The following is a 12,918-nucleotide window of genomic DNA, read 5'->3' on the forward strand; positions in this document are numbered from 1 at the left end:
TTTATCTTTTTTTCCTTTCATTTGTAATAGCAGTTTATTTCCTATTTTAAAGCAGTGAGTGGAGGTCATTTCTATCAGAACTGCAAACAAACACTACAGTAACCACATTAAAGTTATGTAGTATCTCTGATATGGCGAGCATCCAGCTCATTTAGTGTGTGAAGTGTGACATGTATAGTCAGTCTCTCAGTCACTAGCAATCTGTGAGAATTGTAAGTTAGTTTGCTTGTTGACTGAGATGATCCTAGCATTAGATGAGCACATGCATAAGTCACATGAGTCTAGAGAGAATTAGTGTGTGCAAGAGCAGTCCAGGTTATGCAGGGGAAAGTCTGGATGCCCAAGGTGGAGTTAGCGTTTCCCTGACTCCGGCATTAGAGCCCTCGCAGCGGGGCGAGTGTGTGACGACTTGGCTGCATACTTGCAAAGCCAACGCTAACTCTAAGGCTTGCCCATGCAAGCACCATTCCTTTCAGCTTCACGTGTCCAACAGGTTTGCTCTCTTCAGTGAAGCACCCACTGAGAAACCTGAAAGAGCTCTGGTTATAGGAAACTCTATTCTGAGGCACGTGAAATTAGATAGGCCTTTAGGGGCACCAGCAGCATAGATTAGGTGTATACTGGGAGCCAGGCTTCTGGGTGTACAGGTTAGTTTAGGTTTTTAGGAAAACATCCTTTCTCTAAGATAGTTTTTCACACAGGAACTAATGATATACGCCTTCGACAGTCAGCGGTTGCTAAGAGTAACATTTTAGAGGTATGTAATTTAGCAAAGGCAATGTCCAATGCTGTAATATGCTCTGGCGTGGCGATGTAGCTTACAGCGGGTTATGGTCGCTGAACTGCTGGATGTCCGAATGGTGTTTAATGTGGGCTTCATAAATAATTCGAGCAATTTTGAGGGCAAGGCTGGCCTGTTAGGGCAGGGCGGTATCCATCCCACTCGGGAAGGTGCGGCTCTTATTTCTTGTAGTATAGGTCATAGTTTCAGAACAGCATTAGTTAACCAGTGAATATCTAGAGCCAAGGCTAGGGAGCAGACAAAGAGGCTAAATCGACTACTGCGAGCTGCACCGTGTCGTCACTCAGAGTAGACCAAATTGAGACTGTGTCTGTCTCCCGAGAGAAAGTAGAAATTCTCAGAAAGTCTAAGTAACATAATTACCATTACATTTAAGTAAGACTGAATGCACAGTCGAGCACATCTTATCTAAAGATAGGATTTTTGAATATTAGCTCTCGTGTGTCATAAGCACTGAATAAAATGGATTTATTACTGACTAGGAGTTTAATGTAATGTGTTTTACATAAGCGTGGATTAGACCGAACAAATATCTACCATTAAATGAAGCTAGTCCTCCTGGGTATAGTTACATACACCAACCTTGTCTAAATAGTAGAGGAGGCGGTGTCTCAGCTATTTATAATAATAATCTAAGCATCACAAATCACCCCCCCACAAATGTAACACATTTGATATTTGTTCATTACACCAACATAAAATATTTAGTGTCGGAAAGCGTCTATTCAGTCACTTCCATTTATTATTATTTATAGACCCCCAGGGCCTCACTCAGATTTTCTCGTAGAATTTGCAAATTTAATAAAATCTAGCTACTTCTTTAGACAAAGCATTAATTGTTGGTGACTTTAATATTCATTTTGATATTCAGGAAGACTCCTTAAGTACAGCAGAACACCCTAAAACAGACCACTCCGAAATTAGAACGTAAATTGCGTCAAACCAAATTGACAGTACAGTGGAGCCTCAGATTACGAGCATAATTCGTTCTGGAAATGTGCTAGCAAATCAATTTACTCTTATATCGATAAAAGATTTTCCAATAAGAAATAATGTAAATTCAGATAATGCGTTTTAGACACCCGAAATTATTCATATAAAAATAAAAGTACAATACAGTACACAGTAATACATGATAATACATTTCTAAGTAATATTGTATTACTGTGTAGTGTAACAATATTAATCTTAAATAAAAACAAATAAACATGATGTGTCATGTACCTTTACTCCTGACAGAACCTCAAAATCTTGACAGAGCCTCAAATCCTGACAGACAATGGTGCCAAAACATTTACAAATATTTAAGGTGAAGTGACACATCTGGGCTTAAGGCACAAAAGACTATAAAATGGTTGAGGGATCTAATTCTTTCGGATACTTTTGCAGTTGAATCAACAAACTTTTCAACCCATCTATGATACTAGTCACCACACCAAAAATTGCCATTTGAGTGTCCATGTCTACATGTAGGAAACCATTTACATACATGGACTATATTTAATACTCTCCACACATTTTGGAACCCCTTCTATCGTTTAATTGTTAAGACTTAGATATCCTTGGATAGTGATATCCTTTGTGTCATCATTCGAACGTGACATTGGTCTGTAGGGGAAACATTCTGTTGGTGGTTTGTCTGGTTTAGAATAAGAATGGTCCAGGCATTTTAAGTAAGGTGTGGTGGAATGTAACCATTATTCTAAGAATTACTAGATACATGTCTAACAGAGGAACAATTTTTATAATATTATTTATGTCACTTTGATTCATAGACCATTGGGAATTATCACTTCACTGATGTTCATGTTAAGTCATCAAGTTTAATGCTTTGTATCTTTAGAGATACTGGGAGTGTCCAATCAAACTAGAAAGGTCTTTTGGTTTAATAAGTTATTTGAATATCCCAACTGGTAAAAGGCTTTATAGAATCAAATGACACCCTTGCTAATTTCCAGTGAAATTTTATTTATGGCACATTTTGACCCAAGTTTCTTCATTTGTTAGGACAGCAATTTACTTAATTCTTACAATTTTTTATTTTTTTATTTTATAATTTACTATTTTTATATTTCCATTCTCATACTAAGAATTAAAGGCAAAGAAATTTTGAATTAACTTTTTAAATTTAGTAGCTATTTAGGGCGTGTGCACCTTTGCATATATTTCTACACAGGTATATATATGTGTTCTTTGCCTGTGACCTTGTACAAGGTTATCAGGATGAATTTAGTGATTGAGACTTGTAAGTTGCAACTATGTGGTAATATTCACATATTTACCGACTAACGAGGTTATGTCTGTCTGCTTTAAGTATTTTAAAAATGAATAAAATAATCAAGGTCATCTTGGTCATAAATGTTGCATGATCCCTGCTTAAACACTTGTCCCCCAACCTGAGGGAACTGGTTTTCTAATGTAAGTGGGAGTAAACAGCTATGAGGCATAGAGTTTAGGTTGACAAAATATCTTTAAAAACTTATTATTTAGTTATTTATGGTGTACTTTATGGCCCTGTGAAAGATTAGCATTCCGTCCTGAGTGAATTTTCATGCCCTGTGCCTTGTTTTCTCCTCTTTAGGTATATTTTACAACCCAATATCGTCTGGTAATCAACAGAGTTATCAATTTTAAAGTGTTTTGGGTGAAACATTTTTAATTGCCATGGCTTATAGTTTTGTAATTAATACAATGTAATTTTCTTATTACATTGTAAGCAGGTATGGGTGACTGACACAAATGCTGGGTATACATATAAATGCAAGGAATATTAAAGTAAAAGAAAGCAAGACATGCTGCTGTTTCATTTTGCAGCTAAACATAAGCTCTTGAAGTTGTCGCTTGACAGTACGTTAAGGCCCGTGTGGTATTTCTGTGTACTCTCTAACAAACTTGCCTCTCATTGGTTGTTCTCAATGACGTTGCTTTCTGCAGCCAATCGCGCAGGATGAAGAACTGCTTGTGTGGTACAATGGAGAAGACAACCCAGAGATAGAAGCTGCTTTAGAGGAAGAAAGGAGCAGCAACTTTCACAAGAAAAATTCGCCAAGAGCTAAGCGAGGTACAATATATCTATTCATGCGTTATAAGCAGTACTGCGCTGTCGACTGCTGCAAACAGTTGACCAAAAACCGGGCAAAACCGACACTTCTTTTCTTCTAAGTTCGAACTGAGAAGTCGCAAACGTCAGCTAACTCGATAGCATTGGGGAGCTAATCATATGGCTGCATCCTGTAATCTTCTCCGAAAAATTACAAGCGCGCTTAAAAATGTGTAATTACTTTATAGCTTAATAATTGTATATAAATGTGTATCTAATTTGTCTTATACAGAAGCTCGGGTAGATTGTTTAAGGAACCTTTGTTAAATAAAGGTTCCGATTTGTATTTAGAGCACCGAATGACCTTCCTTCAGCTGTTTATAAGAAGTGTTTAGCGAAATATTTAGGCAAAACTGACTGAACCGCACATGTAGTGATAGGAATAGTGATAGAATGTCTTTACACCAAACACTTTAACCCATTTTCTCCATCTTATAATGAAGTGCCAATCTTATTATCAACACGCCACTGCTGGTTTTGTATTACACTTAGAGAACTTCATGAATTACGTTTTAGGCAACAGGTCGGATGTCTCGAAACCTTGTGATCCATTCATGTTGCATGTGTTCCAGTCAAAAGATTGGACTTCTATTTCAGTATATTATTTTCAACGTTATACATTATTACTGAAGTCATCAAGACTATGAAATGGGTATGGAATTATGTAGGTAGCAAAACGTGTTAAATGACCTAGAACATGTTTTACTTACCTTACCTTTACCTCCATACAGGAAATACAATTGCAACACAGCAAATATTTCAGAAGTTCCTAGATTTTGTATAAAATTTTCAATCAAAACATTGATGCCTGTGTGAATCAGACTTTATTTAGAACGCTAATTGATTAACCTGTCATTGTGACACCACTGTTGTCCTAATACTTGTTGTCCTAATGCAGGGAATTTTGAAAGTAGTTTGGAAATTTTCTTAAGGTACATTCAAACATAAAGCACTTTTATTGCTAAAAGTGGCCACGATTTATTGCAATACTCCTTTATTTTACTTAAAAGCAAAGAAAAGTCCACTGGTTCCTAGTCTTTTGTATAATATAAAATTATTTTATTTTAAAATTAACACTGACATCTCACAGCTGCTGGTAGCCCATGTACAAACTGGGGAACACATAAATTCCTAAATTTTGAAAATAAACATACATGTGAAGTTAGTAAACATAAATTAACCATTTCAAATAAACATACTTGTACTTCAGTGAACATAAACAAACCAATCCGACATGTAGTGAACAGTTACAGTGAGGTAACTCACGGTTGCCCGCGAGGTCCAGCCATCTGTGGTCAGAGCAAGGCTCTGTGCTTGAGCCAATTCGTACACAATACTGTTGCATGTCTTTTCATAGAGGTCGGGAATTATAAAGTGTGAGACGGTAGTCTTTAACGCGGATCGAGTGTTTTTATAAGATGACAAAAGCCTGCATCTCCAATCACCGAAAACGGCTGCAAATCTTTGGCAATGAACCCCCCACTGCCTGTGATATTTTCATGTGTCTCTCGGAACCAGTTGGGTATGTATGCTGGAAGGATTCAGCGAAGGGACTGTTGTTTTTTGGAGGACTTTATTACCTGCTCTGCTATCCTGCCTTTAGACATTGATATTGCTGGGTGATGGCGCAGCAGATGTGCAATCATATTGGAAGTGTTTCCGTTTGAGTAGGCTACACGTGTAAAACAATGCTTGCAGACAGTCATTTTTTTGTTTACCGTTTTTTCTTCCTCTGCATTATACTCAACAGCAAAACCAAAATGTCTCCACACCACAGATTTATAAGACGCCGGCGCCTCCTCGTACTGTAGCCTCACATCACCACCGCTCGCCATGTTAAAGTGTGGAATGATGGTTCAGCGCCCCCTAACTTTAGAGCATAGTGATTTAACATTTACTCACGGGGAGGAGTTTCCTCATCTCAGCTCGTAGACTTACAGGCACACACAAACAGTCGATTCGGAGAGAAATAAAAAGCACATAAATTATTTAAACGTAAAACCGGAAAAAACGCAATTCACAAGCGCGTATTAAATCGGTTTTTTTTTTGTTTTGTTTTTTTTAATGTCACTCTACATCTAATTGCCAACTGTCACTGTAGCTGTCTGTCACAACAGTAACACTTGCGAGCCACAAAGCAACTGAAATGTTTTTCTACTTAATTTATTTCTGAGAGTCGCTGTATGTGTGAACATAGCTTATAAAAGTGTTTTCTTTCTTTTGGCACTTTTCACTGTGTTAATCTTCCATAAAATGCAGAGTAGGCAATGTTTGAGTATCAGTATGCACTGTTTAGTTCAGATTATTTTGGAGTAACAATCTAAACAGTGACCATAAATAACAGACCTCTATTACCTACATTATACCTCTCATTGTTATGAGAATATAATGAATGTTTAGCTGGCTTCATTACAGTTTTTACTTTTTTTTACAGGAAGAAAGAAGCTATTGGAAAACATCAGACAGGCTGGTTTGGAAAGATTATCTGAACATAAGCCATTGAGCACAACTACATCTATAGTCACAGAGATGCGTGACTCAGATAAAGGTTTGTCATTTTTGCCTAAATGTAGTAAGTAGTTTATCCCCTGTAACTACATTTATGTTTGTATTTTAATATTATTCATAATATATTAAAAAATATGTGGAAATAGCATATCCAAAATTGTAGGCACATGGGCTAAATAATTACAAAGGTTGCTTACTAAAATGATGCTTGTAAATACTTTTGCCAGGAATAAATACAGAGGAAAAGAGACCCTTTGGGGCTTCAGATCCAGCTCAAGAGATTGCAGCTTTACAAGTATTCAACACAGAGACCAGGGATATTTCTCTGTTTCCTGTTCATACTGCAGTGTTGGATCAGAAGGAGAGAGAGAAGTCGGATAAAGAACTTCAGACACCTGGGATCCTTGAGCACTCTGCTGAGTCACAGTCAGAAAAGAAGAATGAACAGCATGACCCAGAATCAACTTCTGGCCACCCTTTCAATGAGAGTTCTGAGAGTCCATTGCATGAAGTAGCATCAGTGTCTTCTTTGGTTTTTCAAGACCTGAATGCAGAGGTGGACCCTGAATTTGAGGATGATTCACAAGGTGGCAACCATCCTTGTCAGTACGGTGAACGTGAGTTTTCCACCAAACAAAACCTGGATCATATTAAGACTCACACTATCGGAAACCATCAGACCCTCACCTTTAAATGCAAATACTGCTCCAAGCTATTTGGTTCTCAGGTAGGCAAGAGAAGGCATGAAAGACGACATGAAAATGGGAGTAAAGGCCTAAAAAGGCTTGGGTCGCTTGCTGGAACAGCCTTTCTTTCCAGTCCTTCTGGGTGTAATAACTCTTCTATTTCAGGTAGTGTCACATCTCCAAGCCCCAACATTAAAAGTTCTCAAAACAGTCCTACTTACCCAAGCACAAATGCATCAACTAAAGATGCAGGAGTTGAGCAAAACCAGTCTCTAGTCATGGAAGAAAATGGGAAATCGAAAGAACTGCACCCGTGTAAATATTGCAACAAGGTTTTTGGCACTCACACAAACATGCGCAGACACCAGCGCAGAATTCATGAACGTCATCTTATGCCAAAAGGAGTTCAGAGGAAGGGAATACTTTTGCAGGATATTTCATCTCATAAACTACAACAAGCTCAGAGTTCAGTACTTCAGGAGGGATCACCTCGTAATAGCCCATCACTTGTCTATGTGCCTAGCGTAGACTCAGATGAAGAAGGAGAACTAGAGGAGGTTGATGTTTCCAAAAACATTTCGGAGAATCTCAGCCTTTACATAGATGGAAAGATCTTATCCACTGCCACAGTCAGCAGCTGTGATGTTATAGAAGTGGATTCAAGCAACCAAGCATTATTCGGTCTTGATACAGTCATTTTGAATTCTAGCCAAATAAGTCATGCTCTCCAATTAGAAACACAGCCTTGCCATGTAAAAGAGCTTTCGATTATTGATCAGGCTGTCCCCAAAAGAAGAACTTCTACACCACCGCTCCTTCCCACTGTGGAAACAGAACCTGATACCCTGTCATCTACTGTATCTTCACCTTCTTCTTCTTCCTCACAATCACCTTCTTTGGGAGGTAACAGTTTCTCACAGCCCATAGACACAGTGTCCTTTCAAAAGGAGAAAACTATTTATCTTTCTCCAAAATTAAAACAGCTTCTGCAAACCAAGGACAGTCAGAAACCAACCCTTGCTTTAGCTGCAGAAAGCCGCAAATTGACTACTCCACATTCCGTATCCACATTGCCAGCTGCTCAAGGAAAATTTAAAAGACGGACTGCTTCTCCTCCTACACAAAAGAGCTCATCGGTAAACATGGAGAGCTCAGCTATTGAAACAGGAGATTCGTTTGCCCCTGTGGTACCAAAGGTTGAAAGTCATTGCATGAGCATGTCCTGGAATGCATCTAGCAAAGAGCACATTGACTGCGTGAGTTCTTCTGGAAAGGACTGGCCAGTCTTGGTAAGTGGAGGCAGTTCTTGCAATCAGCAGCCTCTTGACCTTTCTGGTGTTATTGGTAAACAAGGTGGCAGCATTAGCAAAGGAGCTAATGAGTCTGTGCTGGATCTAAGCATACACCATAAGAGCTTGACTGACCACAAAACAAAAGCTAGTATATTGCTACAGTCGCATGTCAAGAGAAAGAAGCCCAATACTAGCATGTTGGAGAAAGTATTGATGAATGAGTATTCTGGTTCAGTCTCAGCTGGAGAGGAAGGCTCTCTTAGTCTTGGAAGCCCAGACACTCACTATAGCACCACTGCTGTGTCTCCAACCAGTGTGTGTTCAAACTCTGAACACCATCTTTGTGAATCTGTCTCTCCACCCTCTCTGACTCCTGTGATTATGAACCCCTCTTCCCCCTCATCCTCTAGCCAGGCATCCTCAACACCTCCCCCTCCAGTTCTACCCACAGTCCCTTCACCTCCACCTTTCGCACAGTTTTCAGATTCTGCTTTTCCCAAACTTTCTCCCTACTCTGTTTATTATATGGCAGATGAAATTCCAATGTTCCATAATGTGAAAGAAACATGCTTTGAAATGAAAAATCTGGATGATAAAGAGCTCAACCAAACTTCAAACAAACAGTTACCTCCTACAGCTGATGCACTGCCTCAAAGTCCTGAGGATGAAAAAAGTAATTGTAATGCAGATTCCTTTTCCGAATCTGAAACACTACTTGAGTGCTCAACCTCAAATTCTGATTTACATTTGATAAACAAAACAAAGCATGTTATTTCTTTGTATGAAAAGAATGTTGACTCCAAAGTTATTCAGAGTAGTTCCTTTGATAATCCTTTCCCTCAAGACCACAATATTGCAACTGATGTATGCCAAAATCTACAATCCTGTCCTGTGCACTTAGCTTCAAACATGGACTCGCATGCATTCTATCAAAAAATAGTGGCAGATTCAAATGTACAGTTGTTATGTAATGATGCACTAGTTACTGATAAGATTGAAGATGCAGTTGAAAGCACAATCAACAATGATGGAATTTCTTCAGTGGCAGAAAAGACACCAGAGAGAGCAAATGCTTTGGAACAGGACACATTTACAAAAAGTTTTGTATGTAATGTCTGTGAGGAACCTTTTCACTCTATAAAACAACTTAGTAAACATATCGTAGAACATGGGGAGGAATGGCCTTTTAAGTGCGAGTTTTGTGTGCAACTATTTCAAAATGTTGCAGCTCTTTTAGAGCATCGCTCCTCTCTCCATGGAGTTGGGAGAATTTACTGTTGCTCAGTCTGTGCCAAAGAGTTTGCTTTCCTCTGCAACCTTCAGCAACACCAGAGTGACCTGCATCCTGGTCAGTCATGTGCTCACACCACGATTGAAAATGGAAAGCTCAGGCCTCAGAATTACACTGATCCTGCTCAGGTGGATATTGAGAAAAATCCTTCAAATTTAACCCATTACACAACCGTAGATGTTGCCCCTCCGGACTCTTGTGAACTATTTAACTGTAGTAGTGTTAAAGAGGAAAGTGATGGAGATGAACAAGAGGACCCCACAGAAGAGCTTTACACTACAATAAAAATTATGGCTTCTGAGGCCGGTAAGCCAAAATGCCCAGATGTCCGCCTTGGCATTAATCAACACTACCCCAGTTTTAAACCTCCCCCATTTCCCTATCACAATCGAACACCTTCTAGCTCTGTAGCCTCTGCAACTAACTTTACCACCCACAACATACCCCAGACATTCAGCACAGCAATCAGGTGCACCAAATGTGGCAACAGCTTTGACAACATGCCTGAGCTCCACAAACATATCTTAGCATGTGCTAATGCAAGTGATAAGAGACGGTACACCCCCAAAAAAAACCCTATTCCTCTCAGGCAGATAGTAAATCAGCCTCAGAATGGTGTTTCACCTTTACCAGCAGCCATTGTGGGACAGAATCCTTGTCGTAGGATGGGCCAACCTAAAAGGCTTAATTTTACTCAGGAGGTACCTATCAAAATAAAAATGTCTGCCCTGAATAAGAAGAAAAACCAGCTTGTCCAGAAAGCTATATCTCAAAAGAACAAAGCTGCTACTTCTATAAAGAAAACCTCCATTCTGGGTGAAGAGCATGTTGTGCAAGCATGTCCGTACTGCAGTCGAGAATTTACATATGCTGCTAGCCTTGCAAAGCACATTGCATGCAGTTGCCCTCAGAAACCAGTTGCTAAGAAAAAGAAAGGAGCCCTAATGCCTCAAGATAAAAACATGAAACTCCGAAGTCGAGTAACAGACTCTGAAATCAAAGAAGAAGGCAACTGTAGCCTAGCTGTAAAGTCACTGGGAAAAACAAGGACCCGGAGCTTAGAGTTGTTAGAAGGTGATATTACATCAGGTAGCAATGGTAAAACAGGGACCCCTCAGATACGTGTCAAGAGACCAGCCTTGAACAAAAACCAGTCAGCCCCCAAAACCAAAAAAGGCAGAAAGAGCAAGTCTCAACCTTCAATTCTCCCTTCGTTTCTGGCGCTTGGGTCACAGCCAGCTGCAAAAATACAACGTGGTAGGAAAGATATGAAAAAAGAGGCTGAGACAAAACCACAAGTACAACCTATAAAAGAAAAGCGTTTCCCGAAGAGAATGCGTGAAAGAGTAGGTGGCCCAGTGACACGCAGTCTGCAGATGGCAACTGCTGCACCACCTGGAGAAGTGGAGACTGAAGATGTGCCAATTAGTGAACCTGTTCATGGAGAACATAAGGTGCTCAGACAGGTAACTACACATATTTATTGGCATAAAATAGGGGCAAACTTAATAAACACTGTTTTGTAATAGTGATGTCTTATCATTTAGCCAAGAAACTTAGAGATAAAAAGAAAATAGAAATTTTACAGCTACTAGGCTTTCACAGTTAATATGGGCCATGTCAATTTTGTATTTATTAATTTTTTTTTTCTTTCATGCTTGACAAAATTTTTCACTCAATTTTGTTTTTCCCCAATTGTATTTATTACAGGAATCCAGTTTAAGTTAGCAGAGTGCATTTTGTAAAGACACCCAAGGAAAGACGACTATTAAAAGCTGGTGCTGGTGAACACAATGTAATTGAATTGGAGTAATGGACTGATCAAATATTATATCTTAGATCAGGAGTCTTACCCACCCTTCCCTATGCTTCTGTTTTACAGACAGAAGCATGATTTTAATGCACTTTGGGAAATGAGCCTTTGTGGATGGCAACAAAAATCCAAGGACTGTAAATGCTAATGTAAATTTTGATGAATATGTATGCATGTGTGTATAAATAAGGAGATTGTTTGCTTACCTATAAACACAAACACACAAACAATTTATAGAATTTGTGTGTATATATTATCTCTAAATAAACATTTCTTGGGTAAATAAGGCCCTTTGGTTCCATAAATATTATGGCTGATTAAAAAAAGACAATTCTTTATCACTTAATAAAACCATTTTTTGTTATTTCATAGATTTTTGTCCCTGTTCTGTAAAATTTTTGAATTTGTCTCCTATTGCATGTTTTGTGCAAACAATATGGCTTAAGTGACACTTGTCAGAACTCAGTTTTGTCTTGCTCTATTTTTATTGATGCAAATGGAAAACAATATGTGAATATTTTATGCAATGATCTATAGGGAATGCAATACTTGTTCAAATTAAACTTACATTTTAGAGAGGTGTTTTGTTTTTCATCTAATATAAACAAAGAAATGTAACATGCTGTTTGATACAGTGAGAATGAGTGATAATGGTATGATGTATGTATGTATGTATATGTATGTATGTATATTACCTCCGTGAACCAGGCATTGTGGTTTTGTCTATACCTTTTATAATCCATAGAATATACAGCAGGACTGCTGGCCATTAAAATTACACTAAAATACATCTTTGCAAAACACTGTTTTAACTGAGAGTAAGCAATCTCCTTATACTTTACTCACACAGGGGGATATTAAAATAGTACTATGATAGAACTGTCTGCTTGATTCATTCTGATCACTTTTTCCCCAAATGTCACAAGTGTGTGTGTGTGTGTGTGTGCGTGCGTATATATATATATATATATATATATATATATATATATATATATATATATATATATATACATACAGGGAGTGCAGAATTATTAGGCAAGTTGTATTTTTGAGGATTAATTTTATTTGAGGATTAATTTGAACAACAACCATGTTCTCAATGAACACAAAAACTCATTAATATCAAAGCTGAATATTTTTGGAAGTAGTTTTTAGTTTTAGCTATTTTAGGGGATATCTGTGTGTGCAGGTGACTATTACTGTGCATAATTATTAGGCAACAACAAAAACAAATTCATACCCATTTCAATTATTTATTTTTACCAGTGAAACCAATATAACATCTCAACATTCACAAATATACATTTCTGACATTCAAAACCAAACAAAAACAAATCAGTGACCAATATAGCCACCTTTCTTTGCAAGGACACTCAAAAGCCTGCCATCCATGGATTCTGTCAGTGTTTTGATCTGTTCACCATCA

At 38.2% G+C, this 12,918-nt stretch overlaps 1 protein-coding gene across 1 annotated transcript; it reads left to right on the top strand.

Annotated features, from left to right (window-relative positions):
• The first annotated feature begins 3,724 nt into the window (after positions 1-3,724).
• Positions 3,725-12,371, top strand: prdm2b (PR domain containing 2, with ZNF domain b). Its single transcript, XM_046875322.1, has 4 exons — positions 3,725-3,863; positions 6,337-6,450; positions 6,638-11,145; positions 11,390-12,371. Exons 2-4 carry the CDS (start codon positions 6,432-6,434, stop codon positions 11,405-11,407), a joined length of 4,545 nt encoding a protein of 1,514 aa, XP_046731278.1. The 5' UTR covers positions 3,725-3,863; positions 6,337-6,431; the 3' UTR covers positions 11,408-12,371.
• The last annotated feature ends 547 nt before the right edge of the window (positions 12,372-12,918 follow it).

This window comes from Silurus meridionalis, chromosome 19, assembly GCF_014805685.1.
Source record: "Silurus meridionalis isolate SWU-2019-XX chromosome 19, ASM1480568v1, whole genome shotgun sequence".
Taxonomy (NCBI): Eukaryota; Metazoa; Chordata; class Actinopteri; order Siluriformes; family Siluridae; genus Silurus; species Silurus meridionalis.